Here is a 19392-nt window from a genome sequence, read left to right as displayed (position 1 = left end):
TGTAGATTTTTTTCTTTGAAATACAATGTTAAACATACTGCTTTCAGGTTTTGCTAGAACTTTCTGAGCTTCACCAAAATTTCATAAATAAAAACTATTTCATTAAAAAAATAGAATATAGAAATAGGAAAAGAGGAACAGATCATGGTGATAGGGGACGCTATTACGGTATTTAAGGACAGATAAACAAAGTTGAATCTCAGCCAATGAGGCCTGAAATAAATCAAGGCAATTACTTCAGAGTTTCAGAATAAAAACGAAAAGTTATTGATCAGAGCAGAGGACTGATAATTTTTACTGCCTGGCAAGAAAAATATTTTATGTATCATATTCTGTATGACGAAATATTATTTTGGTCTTATCTGTCTGAACTATCATATTGATTACATGGAAAAAAAAGAAATCAAGGTTTCATTTAGTTTACATATACAGTCAAAACTGTAATTTGACTTCAGTTGAAATTTTATCAAGAAATTGAGAATAAACCATATATTTACTTAATGCATCACTTTCTGTCCATTTAAAATAGGCTCCTGAAACATATTTACATCTGTATTCAAGAATCAATCTAATTGTGCAAGTGTTTCATTTTAGCTGTTGCTAATTCAAACCATTTCAGCTTTGTTTATCTTTACTGTGTATCTTGGTCAAGTATATATTTGGCTTCATCTCAGTCTCTTTCAGATGAATACTGACTAAAGGTAGTTTTCAGGGGCACAGTGACCATTTGGGAAGAAGAATAGCCTCTTTGTTCCTTCCTTCCCTCTGAAACAAGGGACTGCCTTTGCAATATTTTATCCTTGTTCCTTAGCAGAAACTTGCTTTTTGCCTTTATTTTTCTAAACCGTCATCTACTACTTGATCATATACTTCTCTGAAAATGGATGAAAAGAATTCTTCAAGAGCTATGTTAAAATTTACAGCATGAATGAGTAGCAGTCCTCTTAATGGCTGCAATACAGGAAGTATCCTTGAATCCCCCTGGACCCGCAGGTCCGCTCCTAGAGAAAATGAATGTTTTTGTAGTAACAACCCATTACAAACTTAAACAAACCACTCATACGAAGTCGTTTCTGCAACAGATCAACACAGAAATTAGTCTTTTAGGTAGAAATTTGTACCAAATTTTAATAATATAAAGTCAAAATGGCATTTCTGGAAGAGTGGGGGGCAGTGCCAAACATCTTTATAAAAGTTTTTACTTTAGATATAGCCAGCAGTAATACCCTCTTCTTCCCATAAATTTGCTCATTTTTTGTATTTATTAGTACCTGTTCAAAATAGACATGATCTCAGGTCAGCCTCAAAATCCTCAAAACATTGAGGAATTAGCCCTATCTAGTATATACAAAAGGAAATTATCAAAATTTTGTATAAAAGTGGGAAACTCCACAGATAATAAATAGCAATGCTATTTCATGAAATATTTCTTAAATATTTCACATAATAATATAATATAATCACAAAGGGGTATTTCTGTACTTTTTAAGGTTGTGACACGTGCTGAAGGGAGAGTTCACACACTTGTTCTGAGAGATGTCAAGTTAACAGATGCAGGAGAGGTATCACTGACAGCAAAAGATTTCAGAACTCAGGCAAATCTTTTTGTGAAAGGTAAGTCAGTCATTTTAGTTAAACCATAATCAATATTAACGGTCCCTTCATGATTCGCCCTGGAATAGGATCTTAATATGCACCATATATCAAATGAGTAGGATCATACATACAATATTAGACTGGTAGATAACTAATCTTACAGTAGGCTAAAAATGAGGAAATCAACAGAATTCTGTTCTGTTAACAGAACCATGCCTGTGCACTAAAAATAAAAAAGTTTTAAAAAGCCTTCAGCAGAGACATCTAAGAACCTTTTTGATTTTTCAGTCAAGGAAAACTAGTAAATAGCATGGGACTGTTCTGTACAAGCAGAAGACTGGCTATTATAATTGAGATCTTTTCTATCAAAAATCTATTTGTTTCTTTTAGAACCCCCTGTTGAATTTACTAAACCACTTGAGGACCAGACTGTTGAAGAGGAGGCCACTGCAATACTGGAATGTGAAGTTTCCAGGGAAAACGCAAAAGTTAAATGGTTCAAAAACGGAGAAGAAATTCACAAAACAAAGAAGTATGATATAATTTCTGATGGCAGGGTCAGAAAACTCGTCATCCGTGGCTGCACACTGGACGATGCAAAAACATATAGCTGTGATGCTAAGGATTTTAAGACATCATGTTTTCTCAATGTAGAACGTGAGTAATTCACAGTTTTCTACTAAATGTCTAGGTCCTATCAAAGCTATGTACTAGTGTCTATGACTGACAATAATATCAATGTCAGCAATTTTTTTCTTCTTGACCATAAACTTTCCTCTACTAAAAATTTTCTTTTCTCTTACAGCTATTCGTGTTGAGTTCCTGAAACCCCTAACTGACCTTGAGGTCAAAGAAAAACAGTCTGCTCGGTTTGAATGTGAAATTTCTCGTCCAGGTGTCAAGGTCAGTAATAATAATTTTTTAGTCTCAGTAACTCCTTCAACTAGAGGGAACAACTCTAAAAGAACACACAACTGACATCTGTGATGAGTATGTTAATATTAATACCCACATTAATTTGTTCTGAAACAGGTGAAGTGGTTCAAGGATGGCATGGAAATTAGAAAAGGCAAAAAGTATGACATAATTTCCAAAGGTGCAGAACAGATTCTGGTTGTTAATAAGTGTGTCTTTGATGATGAAGCTGAATACTCCTGTGAAGCAAAAACTGCTCGAACTTCAGGCCTACTTACGGTCATAGGTAAGCATAGTGTTTTAGAATCTAACATGTGAACAACAAAAAATGTGAGGGTTTTTTTTAGGACAGGCTTTAATCATCTTTCAAAATTCTTTTTATAGAGGAAGAGGCTGTTTTCACAAAAAATCTTCCCGATCTTGAAGTAAATGAAAATGACACTGTAAAATTGATCTGTGAAGTTTCAAAGCCTAATGCTGAAGTTACTTGGCTTAAAGGAGATGAAGAAGTGCCTGATGGTGGTAGATTTGAACACATTTCTGATGGTAGAAAGAGAATTCTTATTATACATAATGCTCATCCTGAAGATGCTGGCAAATATACTTGCAAGCTCCCAAGCTCTAGCACAACAGGAAAACTTACTGTACATGGTAAGAGTGTTACTTGTTTTCTGGAAATAAAAGAATAAAATTAAAAGTATGAAAAAATAGAATAAATAACTTGGTTTATTCCACTGACAAATAAAAACAAAATCTAAAAATATATTTACAAAAATATTTTCTTTCAGAACTTGCAGCAGAATTTCTTACCAGACCCCAAAATCTTGAGGTACTTGAAGGAGAAAAAGCTGAATTTGTCTGTTCAGTATCCAAAGAGGCCATTACAGTACAGTGGCTGAGGGGTGACACAGTCCTGGAGCCTGGTGATAAGTACAACATCATTTCAGATGGCAAGAAGAGAATACTCGTGGTTAAAGACACTATTCTAGGAGACACAGGAATGTACAGTGTCATGGTTGGTGAAGCTAAAGCTGCAGCACACTTAGGAGTGATCGGTAAGCTTTATTTTATCAATATGCAGGTGCATGTTTTGTGGCACTCATTATGCTATATTATGTTACATTTCTTCTGTTTTCTCCATTTCAGAAAAACTCAGGATTATAACTCCCCTTAAGGACCAAGAAGTTACTGAGTGTCAAGAAGTTATCTTCAACTGTGAAGTTAATAAAGAAGGTGCCAAAGAGAAGTGGTACAAAAATGATGAGGCAATATTTGATAGTGCAAAGTACATTATTGTTCAGAAGGGTTTAGTTTACACTCTCAGAATCAGAGATGCAGAGCTGAAAGATCAAGCTACCTACACTATTGCACTGTCAAATCAGAGAGGCGAACAGGCCAAAAGCTCTGCTGCCTTAACAGTATTAGGTAAATATCTTGCACTGCTTTAAAATTGTTTCATCGTTTACATTCAGTTTCATATAAGGATGTAAAAATGTTTGCTTTTTCTTGTAACAGAGGAGGATCTCAGAATTGTTGAGCCCCTTGAAGACATTGAGACTATGGAAAAGAAAACTGTCACATTCTGGTGCAAAGTCAATCGCCTTAATGCAACTCTCAAATGGACAAAGAATGGTGAAGAAGTCACATTTGACAGGCGCATTTTGTACAAAATTGATAAATTCAAACACTCACTGATCATTAAGGACTGTGGGTTTGTAGATGAAGGTGAATACACTGTTACTGCTGGGCAAGACAAATCTGTTGCAGAGCTTCTCATTACAGAAGCACCAGCAGACTTCACTGAACATCTTCAGGACCAGACTGTCACTGAATTTGATGATGCTGTCTTTACATGCCAGCTTTCCAAAGAGAAAGTTAGTGTAAAATGGTACAGAAATGGAAGAGAAATCAAAGAAGGCAAAAAGTATGTACACTTTATTATCCTTGTTAATGTGCGAAACACACTTACTTTACTTTGTTGGGTTTTCTGGAAACTAAAATACTGCTTATTTTTCTCCCATAAAGATATCAGTTTGAAAAGGATGGAAATCTGCACAGATTAATCATAAAAGACTGCAGACTAGATGATGAGTGTGAATATTCCTGTGGAGTGGATGACAGGAGATCTAGAGCAAGACTTTTTGTTGAAGGTATGTGTAAAATCAAATAGGATTTACTTCATTGTTTAATAAGAGTAAAAACAATAAACAAATAACACCAAATTAATTAACATTTATTTCAGAAATACCTGTTGAGATTATCCGACCACCACAAGATATTTATGAAGCTCCTGGTGCAGATGTCATCTTCATGGCTGAATTGAACAAAGATGGTGTGGAGGTCAAGTGGCTGAGAAACAACATGATTATCATTCAAGGTGATAAACATCAGATGATGAGTGAAGGGAAGGTCCACAGGCTGCAGGTGTGCGAAATAAAGCCCCGTGACCAAGGGGAATACAGATTTATTGCCAAAGATAAGGAAGCTAGAGCAAAGCTTGAATTAGCTGGTAAGTTTCTTGCTTCGTGTTTCTTTTATAAAATCTGAGATTGGTGAATTACCTGTTTAAACTGATTTTTGTCCTTTCAAGGAGTTGAACTAAAGTGAATACACAATCAGCCTGAGAAAAGTGCAAGTCTGTTAAACTATTTGAATTATAATTCAGGGAAGAAATATTTTTTTATTATTCTATGCTGATCCAATTGTTGAGGAAAATATAGGTCACTTTCAGTGTCTATACTAAAGAGCATGATTTGAGCTTAAAGGAGACAGAACCTTTTCATTAAGTCACTTATAAAACATGGAAATTAGTTGGCCTAATAATTTCAGTCATATAAGACATTTATCTCCTAATTTGTCAGTTTTACAGGATTGACCAATAAAGTACTTAATTTAATGCTCAAAAAGCAACTCCTTATTTCATGATATTATAGGAGAACACAATACATACCAATCAGCCTGAATTTCTTTCTTTGGAGCTGTCCAATGAGTATACGAAGGATTTTCTTAGAATTTACACAGTAGATCCTTTTACTGTTCTATGTTAGCTTCTTTCCTGAATACACAGATATATCAATTTATACATATATATATATGCAAGTCATATTATATACTACTATTGTATACTATTATATACTTGTCACATTCATCTTTCTTAGCTGCACCTAAAATCAAGACTAGTGACCAAAATCTTGTGGTTGATGTTGGGAAGCCTTTAACTATGACTGTCCCATATGATGCGTACCCAAGAGCAGAAGCTGAATGGTCGAAAGCTGGGGAAAGCTTGCCCACAACAACTGTTGATACAACAACTGACTGTACTACCTTCAAAATTTTTGAAGCAAAGAAATCAGATAAGGGAAGGTACAAAGTTATGCTTCGAAACAAACATGGGCAAGCAGAGGCATTCATCAATGTAGAGGTCATTGGTAAGTACTTCTATAATTAAGACCTTGCTTTAATTTATTTCACAGAGTCAAACCTTCCTCTTGCCCTTAGGGAGAAGCTGTAGATTGGCCTCCTCTTCTGTAATCCAGAGGGGAAAATAGAAATGTCCTTAAATATTGTCATATCTTTATTAGATGTTCCAGGTCCAGTTAGAAACCTGGAAGTCACTGAAACTTATGATGGTGAAGTTGGTCTCGCCTGGCAAGAACCAGAAAGTGATGGTGGAAGTAAAATCATAGGTTATGTTGTTGAAAGACGTGATATTAAGCGTAAGACCTGGATTACGGTCACAGATCGTGCTGAAAATTGTGAATACACTGTTACTGGACTTCAAAAAGGAGGAGTTGAGTATCTTTTCCGTGTTAGTGCACGCAACAGAGTGGGTACTGGTGAGCCCGTGGAAACAGACACACCTGTGGAAGCCAAGAGCAAATTTGGTGAGCGGAACTTATCAAAAAATCAGTATTTGACTGCAGTGTGAGAAAAGCAGTACAGACTCTAACAACAGGTAAAACTCACATACCTTGTTTTTCCTTTTTCTCCCTACAATAAAATGCAGATGTTCCTGGTCCTCCTCAAAATGTAGAAGTTACTGATGTGAACAGGTTTGGAGCCACACTTAGCTGGGAACCACCAGAGTACGATGGAGGATCTCCGATTACTGGCTATGTTATTGAACTGCGTAACAAAGGTTCTATCAGATGGGAGCCAACTATGACCACAGGAGCTGATGAACTGTCAGCTGTGCTGAGTGATGTTGTGGAAAATGAAGAATATTTCTTCAGAGTAAGAGCTCAAAACATGGTTGGAGTTGGCAAACCGAGTCCTGCTACACGTGCAGTAAAAATTATGGACCCAATCGGTAAGTATACATGTTTGTGGCATGTTATGAGACAGGGACATTTTAGATGTTTATGTCACGTTTGCACAAATGTTCAATTGGCAAATGTGTGTGCTGTGATTTTCCCTACTTTCATCCTCCAAACATATCAGAAGTACCTTGCTACTGTTTGGTTCAGTAAGAACTCCAAATATTTTTGCTCTGAAGTTAGGATCCACCTCCATCTAAAAATTTCATTGAGAAAGTTATGCAAAAGCTTTAAAAACAATACTATAAGATATAAATAGCTTATTTTCAGAATGATACTCCTTTATCAGTTGCAAAAATGTATTTGTTGCTTTTTTTTTCAGAGAGACCAAGTCCTCCCATTAACCTTGATCATTCAGATCAAACTAAGTCATCAGTTCAGCTCTCATGGGAACCTCCTCTTGATGATGGAGGAAGTCCAATCTTGGGCTATATTATTGAAAGGCAAGAAGAAGGAACAGACAAGTGGATTCGTTGTAACCCTAAACTAGTACCTGCTCTTACTTTTAAGGTATGATGTACTCTTCATAGACACTTAAAATGTATAGATCATTTTTAATATGAGATAGTAAATTGTTATTTGTGCTTTTTAGGTAACTGGATTGAAACAAGGATCCAGTTATTACTACAGAGTCTCAGCAGAAAATGCAGCTGGTGTGTCTGACCCAGCAGAGGCTATTGGGCCCTTAACTGCAGATGATACTTTTGGTAAGCCATCTGCTATTTATTAAAGACAATTAATCAGATAAGGCACATTATTGAAGGGCATTTTGAGGGTAATATGTAGATTTTTCACCAGGTAACTGTCACACCTTAGACTTTTGAGTTTACGAGCAACTTCTCCTCGATTATGAATTCTGCAGATAATTATCTGTACATTAAGTACAGGGGCCTATTAGGTTGCCTGAGGAGCAAGGCATGAACTTTGTTCTCCTGACCCTAGCTTTGTAGAAGGTGGGAGATAACAGAAGGAAGACAGAGAAGACCCCTAAAAAAATTTAAACAATACAAAATTTTTACATTAAAGGGTAAATTAGATATCCTACTTGGTAATGCTAATCTCCCTTATCATCTCACGTATTTCTAAAAAAAGAAAAGCATTTAGTCAGATGATAAGCCAAAGCTAGTCCTAGGTAGCTCCAGCCTGCAGGCTGAGATACAGTCAGAATCAACCTCTCAGCACAGCTATAATTAGCCATATTAATAACGTCTGAAAATATTTCATAGAATCCATTTTCCACTTTTTCCAGTTGAACCTACAATGGACCTAAGTGCATTCAAGGATGGGCTGGAAGTTATTGTTCCAGAGCCAATCAAGATCCGTGCTCCCATCACTGGCTATCCTGTTCCAACTGCCACATGGTCTTTTGGTGACCAAGTCTTAGAACACGGTGATCGTGTAACTATGAAGACCACTTCCTCCTTTGCAGAACTTGTCATTACTCCAAGTCAACGTCCAGACAAGGGAATTTATTACTTAACATTAGAAAACCCTGTGTCATCTGTTTCAGGAGAAATTAATGTTAATGTCATTGGTAAGTGGACTTGTATATATTCTAGCCATAACATTCTTTTTTTTTTCTTACTAAAATCTAATTAGGTTAACAATGTGAAATCTCACAATGTCTAGTAAACCAAGTGTAATAAAATATAACTAAAAATTAGAAATCCATCCTCCAAAAAGAATCCTTTCTGGTCTTCAATATCCAACTTTGATGTTTAAGGAAGAATGACTAACAAGACTAAGTCTTCTGGCAGATATATTACGTAGAGATCACCTATCAAACACCAATTACAAAATACTTAATGAAATTTCTACAACTTCTAGCTCCTCCAAGTGCACCAAGAGAACTTCAAGTTTTAGAAGTTCTCAGAAGTACAGTACAGCTGTCATGGGAACCTCCAGAAGACGATGGTGGAAGTCCAGTTACTGGCTATCTAATTGAAAAACGTGAAGTAAGCCGAAAAACGTGGAGCAAAGTAAGTTCATTCATTCTCAATAGAATTTATATTGCTGAGTTTTGTGTCTTATTTTGGTAATCATTCTTTGAAAATAAATTTTAAAAACACATTGGAACCCTTATTTCCTTTAGGTTATGGATCATATTGTTGACCAAGAGTTCACTGTACCTGACCTCACCCAAGGAAAAGAATATTTATTTAGAGTTTTTGCATGTAATAAATGTGGCCCTGGAGAACCTGCATATATTGATGAACCTGTAAATATGTCAGCACCAGCAAGTGAGCACATTATTGCTGTTTTTTTGTTTCTGAAATCTTGCTGATTTTCTTCAAAATAAGATGTAAAAACAAAATACGTTTTAATTTTTAATAGCTGTACCTGACCCACCAGAAAATGTTAAATGGAGAAATCCAACATCAAAAGGAATTTTCCTAACATGGGAACCTCCTAAATCTGATGGCGGTGCCCGCATTAAGGGTTACCTGGTAGAAAAGTCCCAACGTGGCACAGACAAGTGGGAGACATGTGGGGAGCCTGTTATTGAAACAAAGTAAGTAAAGTGACATCAGTAGATACATCTTTTCCACTAGCTGTGCCATCACCATCACTTCAAATATCTGATTATTCTTTGGTTTTTTAAACAGAATGGAAGTAACAAAGCTCATGGAAGGAGAGTGGTATGCATATCGGGTTAAGGCTTTGAACAGAATAGGAGCTAGTAGGCCGAGTAAGCCAACTGATGATATTCAGGCCATTGATGCAAAAGGTAATTACTTAATCCACTGAATTGCAATAGCTGCTTTATTTTGACCAGTCTCTGAAATACTGTTTCTATAACAACATTTTTATTCTCTCCTAAATCAGAGGCTCCAGAAATTTTCTTAGATGTGAAGCTTCTTGCTGGACTAACTGTGAAAGCTGGAACTAAAATTGAGCTGCCAGCTAAAGTAACCGGGAAGCCTGAGCCACGGATTACTTGGACCAAGGCTGACAAAATTTTGAGACCTGACAACAGAATCACCATTGAAAGCCAACCTAATCAATCTACAGTCACTATTACAGACAGCAAGAGGAGTGACAGTGGAACCTATATTATAGAAGCTGTAAATTCCAGTGGACGTGCTACTGCTGTTGTTGAAGTTAATGTTCTTGGTATGCATGTATTTTATGTTGTTTATACAAATCAATTATAATGTACTGAAGTATACAAGTAGAAGATTAACATTCACATCTTATCCTCTTCAGATAAACCTGGTCCACCAGCTGCGTTCGATGTATCGGAAATCACAAATGAATCCTGCCTTCTAACATGGAATCCTCCACGAGATGATGGTGGTTCTAAAATTACCAACTATGTCCTTGAGAAAAGAGCTACAGACAGTGAAATATGGGACAAGTTGTCATCAACTATTAAGGACACAAAATTCAGAGCTACCAATTTAACTCCTCACAAAGAATATGTGTTCCGAGTCAGTGCTGAAAACATGTATGGTATAGGAGAGCCAGCACAGTGTAACCCCATCATTGCCAAATATTCATTTGGTTAGTTAATTAAATTAATGATAAATTTTTACAATATTTTAATAGGGAGGAAAGAACCCACATATCTGATGGTTTTGGTTTTTTGTTTTGTTTTGTTTTTAATTAATTGATTTATACAGATCCACCAGGCCCCCCAACGGGTCTCAAGCCTACGGAGGTCACTAAAGATTCAGTCACTTTAACGTGGAATGAACCAGATGAAGATGGTGGCAGCCCCATAACTGGCTACTGGGTGGAAAGATATGATCCTGAGCAGGATAAATGGATAAAATGCAATAAGATGCCAGTGAAAGATACAACATTCAAGTAAGACTACAGTCAATTTAGGCTGAAATATGCCACAGAGACATAAAAATGTAACAGTAGTTTTTTAAACAAGTTTTACATTGATCTTGATTTTTTTTCCTAGTTTCCATAAGTTTAGATCCAACTACCATGTGGTGGCATTTTTTTTTAATAATTAATTTTAAAGAGGAGCATCTTTACAGCAGAGTGAATCAAATTTTTAATTTTCTTAAAAGTTATGCTTAATAATTTCTGTGTTATGTGATTATTCATAAGATATATTAAAATAGTAGACGTAGTCATCTCAAGTATCCATTTACCAAAGCCCGTGGTTTTTTTCTGCGGATACTCTTACTAACAAACATGGAACATGCAAAAATGGGAGATGGTTCCTAGAGCACTAGTTTCTTTATATGGTGCTTTATTTTATTGTTGACAAATGGTCAACATTTCATAAAACATCGTTAACAGTAATTTAGATATTTTCAGGTTTTCCAAGTAATCTGTGGTATGAAGAATAGAGAGAATGGTGTTTTAGATATGAATTAATGTTTGGTTTAATCAAACTTAATTTTTATTTTCAGAGTTAAAGGTCTTACCAATAAGAAGAAATATAAGTTCCGTGTCTTGGCAGAGAATCTTGCAGGACCTGGAAAACCAAGCAAGGAAACAGAGCCAATCTTAGTGAAAGATCCAATTGGTATAATAAACATACTTTTAATGGTTTAATTTAGCAATAACCAAAAAAATTGTTTTCAATCACATAATTAATATTGGCTTCTTGTCTAGATCCCCCATGGCCTCCTGGAAAGCCCACTGTGAAAGATATTGGCAAGACATCATTAACCCTGAATTGGACAAAGCCAGAACATGATGGAGGGGCAAAGATTGAATCTTACGTCATTGAGCTGTTAAAGACTGGAACAGATGAGTGGGTGAGAGTGGCTGAAGGAGTTCCCACAACGGAACACTTCCTCAAAGACCTTATGGAGAAACAAGAATATTCATTCCGTGTAAGAGCTGTGAACAAGGCTGGCGAGAGTGAGCCCAGTGAACCCAGTGACCCCGTGCTGTGCAAGGAGAGGCTCTGTGAGTACTGTTTCAGAATATGCTGCTGCTGCAAATACCCTGTCTCTGTCATTAAAAAAGCCTCATGTCTGCCTGCTTCCATAGGTACCAGATGAACTATTGGAAGCCTTATGAAATGTTAAAATCTGCCCTGCTTCTGCTCAGAAAATACCAAGTCTTAATAGTTTTGGTGTATACCCTGTCTTCCAAGATCTTTCATGGAAATTACAATGACCTGGTTTACTTTCTTTTTCTATTCTGCAGATCCTCCCTCACCACCTCGGTGGCTTGAGGTTATTAATATTACTAAAAACACAGCAGATCTTAAATGGACAGTACCAGAAAAAGATGGGGGTTCCCCAATTACCAACTACATTGTTGAGAAAAGAGATGTAAGGAGAAAAGGTTGGCAGACCGTTGACACAACAGTGAAAGATACCAAGTACACAGTGAGCCCACTGACTGAGGGCTCATTGTATGTGTTCCGTGTGGCTGCTGAAAATGCTGTTGGACAGAGTGACTACTGTGAAGTTGAAGACTCGGTGCTTGCTAAAGATACTTTCAGTAAGTTTTGATTTGCCTACTGTGTAATCAGTAGCTCATGTGTAATGAAATCCTAGTCTTCTAATGTATGTATCTTTTTTTAGCAACCCCTGGACCTCCATATGCCCTTACAATAGTTGAAGTGAAAAAAGATCATGTTGATTTGAAATGGGAACCACCTAAGAATGATGGTGGCAGACCAATTCAAAGGTAAGGTCATTTTAAGTTTGTGTAGGTTCCTGAAGATGCAAATCTTTTAATGAATTAAGACATTTCTCTCAAAATATTTAAATTTTAAATGGACACATTTGAGATGAAAAAGAGGTGGATGGATGTAAGAGAAGCCATGTGGTCAAAGCAATTAAGGATTTGACTTTAAAATATGGAAATCATGCAAATAAAATACTATTGTGCATGAACAATGAATATGTGTCAAAATCCTCAAAACAGAATACAATAATAATGAATTGTATATAAAGTATAAAAAAATTAATGCAGCCATAGTCTCCAGTTCCTCCAGAATTGTAGCCACTTAGACTCATCTACCAAATAATATTGTTGCATTTTCCTTCTGCTTTAGTTTCTCATTCACACTGTATACACTCAGCTAAAATGATGCCTCACCTGTATTCTGTTCATTCTCTTCTTTATAACTGTTTCCAAACTGACTCCTTAACTCATCTGGGTTGTTTCTAACTTGTCTTTTAACTTGGTTTCTAAGGTATCTGTACTCTGAATGCCAGTTAGAGTTTTCCTCTTTGTTTTCATTTTTTCCCACCTTCCCAATCACCGTAAGCTCATCTTAAAGAAACAGACAACTACAAAGATCTACCTGAAGCAACCTAAGTGACTTAATTTACATCATTTTGCCATAGCCTGTCCTAAGCAGAATGTTGACAGCTGAGTAATAATATCTATAAATATTCTCAATGGACTAACCACCAAGATCCAAACTAGCAATGATACAAATACAGCTCAGAGTTCTTTTTCCCCAGAAGCTCTCTAAAATCTAAGAACACTGTTTAGTTCAGTTCTAGAACAGAGAACACAGTTAAGGCATTGGCTTTCAGACCTGGATTTGTCAATGATGTCAGCCCTAACAGAGGCTGAGACCTACTAGGACTAAGTATTTAATGTGTGAAGACAATTCACTGGATCTATTACCCATGATTATCTTTACTCTTCCACTATCCAAACTATTCTAATCTCTTTTTATCTATTTTATTGAACAAGAAGTCTGAAGTGTTCCTTAATTCAAGTGCCTGATAGTATTTTCCCCAATTTATTCAGATATGTTATTGAAAAGAAAGAAAAACTGGCCACTCGCTGGGTAAAAGCTGGCAAGACAGCTGGTCCAGATTGCAATTTCAGAGTGACAGATGTCATTGAAGGTACAGATGTACAGTTCCAGGTTCGTGCAGAAAATGAAGCTGGCTGTGGTCATCCCAGTGAACCAACTGACCTCATTCACATTGAAGATCCAACAAGTAAGTAGTAGTGTAATATACAGTGTATGGTTTATAGAAGCAGTGTACTGTGTGGAACAGATATTCTGGGAGAAAAATGACACCAATAACTTTTCCATTTCTGCAGGCCCTCCTTCACCTCCTCAGGATTTACATGTCACAGATGCAGGCCGAAAGCACATTTGCATTGCATGGAAACCTCCCGAGAAGAATGGTGGAAGTCCTATTATTGGGTATAATGTTGAGATGTGTGAAGCAGGAACAGAAAAATGGATGCGAATCAATTCTCGTCCCATTAAAGATCTAAAATGTAAAGTGGAGGAAGGTGTTGTTCCAGACAAGGAATATGTTCTAAGAGTCAGAGCTGTCAATGCTGTTGGAGCTAGTGAGCCTTCAGACATCTCAGAAAAAGTTGTTGCGAAGGATGCAGACTGTAAGAATAGATTCCTTTTTATTTTTTTTTCTTTTCAGATCTGCATAACTGAAAAAGAGTGGTGTTTGACAACTTTTTACTAATATTATAATTACTTTTACAGGCAATCCAACCATTGATCTAAAAACTCGTGACATTGTTGTTGTTAAAGGACAGAAATTAAGTATCCCTGTACCCTTCAGAGCTGTTCCATCCCCAACTATTACATGGCACAAAGATGGTAAAGAATTGAAAGCTGGTGACAGAACAACCATGAAGAGTGACTACACCTCTGCATTGCTTGAAGTCATAGACAGTGTTCATGCTGATGCTGGGGTTTATACTATCACACTGGAGAACAAGCTGGCATCAACAACTGGCTCGGTCAATGTCAAAGTCATAGGTAACTAGTTTCTTCCCTTCTGAGAAATATACTTATCTTCACCTGAGCCCTGCTGCTGACAGAAGAAAGGACTAGAAAGATATTTTTTTCTGCCAGATGGACAAATCTCTTCAATTAAGACACATGTACATTGCTATACAGGCATTAATTTTACAAAATCCCATGAAAAAAACCACTTTACCTCAAGTTGCTCTAATTATTCAGTCTCTGTTCAAAGCAGTTATATAAATATAAAAATGTTTAAGAATTCTGGCTCTTTTTCGCCTTTGGGAACATAAATTCATATACATGCTGTGTAATAAACATTTGTGATCTTGGTCTGCTTTCTGCAAGGCAAAGATGTGATTTCATGTTTATATGAATGCAGTTTCCCATCTATTTAGTTAACTAATTTTTTTACTCTTATTTAAAACAGGTCCACCTGGACAGTGTAAAGACATCAAGGCAAGCGAAGTAACTAAGAGCTCTTGCAAAGTATCCTGGGAACCTCCAGACTTTGATGGTGGTACTCCTATTTTGCATTATGTTCTGGAACGCAGAGAAGCAGGTCGTAGAACATATATCCCAGTCATGTCTGGTGAAAATAAGCTTTCATGGCAAGTCAAAGATCTTATCCCAAACTGTGAATATTACTTCCGTGTTAAAGCTGTCAATAAGATTGGAGGAGGTGATTATCTTGAACTGAGAAACCCAATCATTGCAGAAGACCCAAAACGTAAGTTTGTCTTACTGCTAAATAATTTAGCAAATTGAATTTCAACTGAAATCTTTGTACTTTCTTTTCTCATATGATCCCTCTTTTGACCTGCTCTTCCACAGAGCCTCCAGATCCACCCGTTGACCTTGAAGTCCATAATCCAACATCAAAATCAGTAACACTTACATGGAAACCACCCCTGTTTGATGGTGGAAGCAAAATTATGGGCTATATAATAGAAAAGCTTGCTAAAGGCAAGGAAAGGTGGGAAAGATGCAATGACTATCTGGTACCCTTACTAACTTACCCAGTGAAAGGCCTCGAGGAAGGAAAGGAATATCAGTTTCGTGTTCGTGCTGAGAATGCTGCCGGCATCAGTGAACCTTCTCGCATTACCCCTTTTGTGAAAGCCGTGGATCCTATTGGTATGAATTGCTCATTTGATCATTTCTATTAATTGCCGTATATCCTCAAACCTACTGGAAGATTCTACGCTCCATTTGTCATTCTCTGTTATTGCAGAGGCTCCAAAAGTCTTCCTTGCTGCAAACCTACAGTCTGGCCTTGAAGTGAAAAGAGGTGATGAGATCATACTTGAGGCGCATATTTCAGGATCACCTTATCCATCTATCACTTGGCTGAGGAATGATGAAGTTGTCAGACCCGAGGATATCAAAAAGAGAGTAACAGCACCAAAGAAGAAGGGTGAAGTTGAAGCAGAGAAACCTTTCCAGCTTTCATTGCCAGAACGTTTGAGCGTTGACAACCATAAAGAAGGAGAATCTGTACTATCAATTCGTGACTCCATCAGAGCTGACCATGGCACATTTACAATTAAAGTAGAAAATGATCATGGTGTTGCAAAAGCCTCCTGTGAAGTCAATGTGTTAGGTATGTAAAGAATGTTCTCAAAACACCTAGTTGTTCAGAGTACTGGATAAGGAGTGCACAAGATGAGTACTCATCATTTTTCTCTATTTACTGGCAGATACACCTGGGCCTCCAGTCAACTTTGTATTTGAAGATATAAGGAAAAATTCTGTCATTTGCAAGTGGGACCCTCCCCTTGATGATGGTGGAAGTGAAATCCTAAACTATGTGCTGGAAAAGAAAGACAATACAAAAGCTGAAATGGGCTGGGTCACTGTCAGTGCAACACTCAGGCATTGCAAATTCCATGTGACAAAACTGATTGAAGGAAAAGAATATCTGTTCCGTGTATTTGCTGAAAATAGAGTTGGAGCAGGGCCACCATGTGTTTCAAAACCAATGACAGCTAAAGATCCTTTCTGTAAGTTTTAGTTTTGAAATGCAATCTTTTCAGAAAACCAGTGTAAAACTGTGCACTCTTAGAATACCGATCTTCATCTATATGACTTTTTCCCAGAAAAATATGTGAGCCATGTGATAATTATTGCAATAAATAAAGCAAACTATTCAAAACATTCTAATTTCAATAGTAAAGACTTAAGAACGGTGATCACTGTCATAAAACTTTACACTTAAAACACTTAACTTCTGAATCATGACGTTCTCTGTCTTTAATAGATGAGTATTCTTACCAAAGGAGAGAACTACTGCAAGTTTGATTACTGATTGCTGTTAGGAATCAAATTTTCTAAGAAAGAGAGCAGAAAAACTATTAATTACTTAAAATTAGTAATTTCTAATATCCTAGTTCTCTCTTAGCTGTGATTAAGCTCTGATGAGACAGCAATGATGACAAAACCACAATTATTTTTTCAGCTCCACCAGATGCACCTAATAAGCCTGATGTGGAAGATGTTACCAGCAACAGTATGCTGGTTAAGTGGAATGAACCAAAAGATAATGGCAGCCCTATCACTGGATATTGGATTGAAAAACGTGAAATTAATAGTACTCATTGGGCTCGGGTCAACAGGAACCTTGTGAATGCTCTGGAAGTAAAAGTTGAAGGACTATTAGAAGGTTTAACTTACATCTTTAGAGTATGTGCCGAAAATGCAGCTGGACCTGGTAAATTTAGTCCACCATCAGATCCAAAAACTGCACAGGATCCAATAAGTAAGTAGCCTTAGCAGAAGCTAGTAGTGGACAGGTGACAAAATAGGATTCATAGACTTTAACTTGGATTTACACTTATTTATTTATAGTGCCACCTGGTCCACCAATTCCAAGGGTTGCTGATACAAGTGCAACTGCTATTGAACTAGAATGGGAACCTCCTGCGTATAATGGTGGTGGAGATATCACTGGTTACCATGTGTACAAACAACTGATGGGAGTAAAGGAGTGGTCACGTTGTACAGAGAAACCCATTAAGGTTCGTCAGTACACTGTTACAGAAGTCAGAGAAGGTGCAGACTATAAACTCCGTGTTACTGCACTCAATGCAGCTGGTGAAGGACCACCTGGTGAAACTGAACCCACAACAGTTGCAGAACCTAAAGGTATTGCCATTGTATTATTTTCAAGAAATGTCCATTAAAAAGGTGGGTTAGAATCCCTCCCTTCAGCTAATAAAGTGTTTCTGTGTTTCTCTCTCTTCCACAGAGCCTCCCACTGTTGAGCTGGATGTTTCTGTCAAAGCAGGCATTCAGATTATGGCTGGGCAAACAATTAAAATTCCTGCTACTGTGACAGGACGTCCTACTCCCACCATTGTTTGGGCTGTGGAGGATGGTGAATTAGACAAAGATCGAGTTGTTATTGAAAATGTTGGCACAAAATCTGAGTTAACTATTAAGAATGCATTGAGAAAAGACCATGGAAGATATGTAATTACTGCTACCAATAGCAGTGGTTCAAAATCTGCAGGAACCAGAGTAGAAGTATTTGGTAAGACAAATATTTTCTCAAAAAAAATAAGCTTTTCTTTTGGTCTGTATGGGCTTTACCCTATTTGGGTTTGTTTTTCAGATGTTCCTGGACCAGTCCTTGACCTAAAACCAGTGGTCACAAACAGAAAGATGTGTTTGCTTAACTGGTCTGATCCTGAAGATGATGGTGGCAGTGATATCACAGGCTTCATTGTTGAACGGAAGGATGCAAAAATGCATACATGGAGACTAGCTGTAGACACAGAGAGATCTAAATGTGATATTACAGGTCTAATTGAAGGACAGGAATATAAATTCCGTGTTAGTGCCAAGAACAAATTTGGTACTGGTCCACCTGTAGAAATAGGACCCATTCTTGCAGTTGATCCATTAGGTAAGATGACTAATTTTATGGTTGTTTGTTTTTTTTTTTTTTTAAAAAAAAGTCAGGTTAATAAGTCCATATTGTTGTGTGGATTGCTTTCTATGCAGAAAATGTATTTGCTTTTACATTACATGGATAGGCATCTGCCTTAAATCAATTATATCAGTCAGATTTCTACATAATTTCTGTGAAACTACTATGGTTCTTTAGGTAACAGAATTCTCTGATTTTTTCATTTTTTTAATTATAATTTTTCTGTTAATAGGTCCTCCAACAGCACCTGAGAGGTTCATGTACACAGAGCGAACAAAGTCAAGCATTACACTTGATTGGAAGCCTCCACGTAGTGATGGTGGCAGTCCCATCTTAGGATATATTGTTGAGAAGAGGAGACATGATTCGAAAGATTATGAAAGAGTTAATGCCAGGCTCTGTCCAAAAACATCTCTTCTCGTTGAAAAACTTGATGAACTTCATATGTATGAATTCCGTGTCAAAGCTGTCAATGAAATTGGAGAAAGTGAACCATCGTTGCCCCTAAATGTAGTCATACAAGATGATGAAGGTATATCTGCTTTAAAGAAGTCCATATAAATATATTCAGAACACTTCAAGGCAGTTTCTGTTTCATCTTTGTCTTCACTCTGTCACTTTTCCTCTTCTTTCCAGTACCTCCAACTGTTACCTTGCGCTTGGCTGTGAGAGGAGATACTATCAAAGTCAAGGCAGGAGAACCAGTTAATATTCCTGCTGATGTGACTGGTCTGCCAATGCCAAAGATTGAATGGGACAAGAATGAAGTTTTAATTGACCAAACATCTGATGCACTTAAGATAACCAAGGAAGAAGTATCTAGAAGTGAGGCAAAAACTGAACTTATCCTGCCTGCAGCAGTGAGGAATGACAAAGGCACTTATACTGTGAGAGCTTCCAATCGCCTTGGCACCGCATTTCGCAATGTGCATGTCGAAGTGTATGGTAAGGATGCAACATTTCAATAA

General features: G+C 37.0%; 1 protein-coding gene across 1 annotated transcript in view; it reads left to right on the top strand.

The window, feature by feature from the left end:
* Nucleotides 1-19392, top strand: part of TTN (titin) — a 240521-nt gene that overhangs the window by 149702 nt on the left and 71427 nt on the right. The window contains exons 141-180 of the mRNA XM_071562604.1: nucleotides 1491-1614; nucleotides 1987-2253; nucleotides 2402-2499; nucleotides 2629-2797; nucleotides 2896-3162; nucleotides 3300-3566; nucleotides 3658-3936; nucleotides 4027-4435; nucleotides 4537-4661; nucleotides 4754-5020; nucleotides 5670-5939; nucleotides 6093-6395; nucleotides 6518-6820; nucleotides 7150-7337; nucleotides 7420-7534; nucleotides 8077-8361; nucleotides 8655-8806; nucleotides 8920-9067; nucleotides 9162-9339; nucleotides 9434-9555; nucleotides 9654-9941; nucleotides 10035-10331; nucleotides 10451-10637; nucleotides 11201-11316; nucleotides 11406-11705; nucleotides 11949-12248; nucleotides 12332-12437; nucleotides 13518-13714; nucleotides 13821-14126; nucleotides 14230-14508; nucleotides 14924-15223; nucleotides 15328-15630; nucleotides 15728-16096; nucleotides 16194-16496; nucleotides 16952-17251; nucleotides 17341-17637; nucleotides 17741-18025; nucleotides 18107-18400; nucleotides 18657-18956; nucleotides 19061-19369. Of these exons, the coding sequence (XP_071418705.1) occupies nucleotides 1491-1614; nucleotides 1987-2253; nucleotides 2402-2499; nucleotides 2629-2797; nucleotides 2896-3162; nucleotides 3300-3566; nucleotides 3658-3936; nucleotides 4027-4435; nucleotides 4537-4661; nucleotides 4754-5020; nucleotides 5670-5939; nucleotides 6093-6395; nucleotides 6518-6820; nucleotides 7150-7337; nucleotides 7420-7534; nucleotides 8077-8361; nucleotides 8655-8806; nucleotides 8920-9067; nucleotides 9162-9339; nucleotides 9434-9555; nucleotides 9654-9941; nucleotides 10035-10331; nucleotides 10451-10637; nucleotides 11201-11316; nucleotides 11406-11705; nucleotides 11949-12248; nucleotides 12332-12437; nucleotides 13518-13714; nucleotides 13821-14126; nucleotides 14230-14508; nucleotides 14924-15223; nucleotides 15328-15630; nucleotides 15728-16096; nucleotides 16194-16496; nucleotides 16952-17251; nucleotides 17341-17637; nucleotides 17741-18025; nucleotides 18107-18400; nucleotides 18657-18956; nucleotides 19061-19369 (9772 nt within the window). The remainder of the gene's footprint in view (nucleotides 1-1490; nucleotides 1615-1986; nucleotides 2254-2401; nucleotides 2500-2628; nucleotides 2798-2895; nucleotides 3163-3299; nucleotides 3567-3657; nucleotides 3937-4026; nucleotides 4436-4536; nucleotides 4662-4753; nucleotides 5021-5669; nucleotides 5940-6092; nucleotides 6396-6517; nucleotides 6821-7149; nucleotides 7338-7419; nucleotides 7535-8076; nucleotides 8362-8654; nucleotides 8807-8919; nucleotides 9068-9161; nucleotides 9340-9433; nucleotides 9556-9653; nucleotides 9942-10034; nucleotides 10332-10450; nucleotides 10638-11200; nucleotides 11317-11405; nucleotides 11706-11948; nucleotides 12249-12331; nucleotides 12438-13517; nucleotides 13715-13820; nucleotides 14127-14229; nucleotides 14509-14923; nucleotides 15224-15327; nucleotides 15631-15727; nucleotides 16097-16193; nucleotides 16497-16951; nucleotides 17252-17340; nucleotides 17638-17740; nucleotides 18026-18106; nucleotides 18401-18656; nucleotides 18957-19060; nucleotides 19370-19392) is intronic.

This window comes from Pithys albifrons, chromosome 8 (assembly GCF_047495875.1).
Source record: "Pithys albifrons albifrons isolate INPA30051 chromosome 8, PitAlb_v1, whole genome shotgun sequence".
NCBI classification, from domain to species: domain Eukaryota; kingdom Metazoa; phylum Chordata; class Aves; order Passeriformes; family Thamnophilidae; genus Pithys; species Pithys albifrons.
Note: the sequence above shows the minus strand (reverse complement) of the source record. Positions and strands in the feature narration are given on the sequence as shown.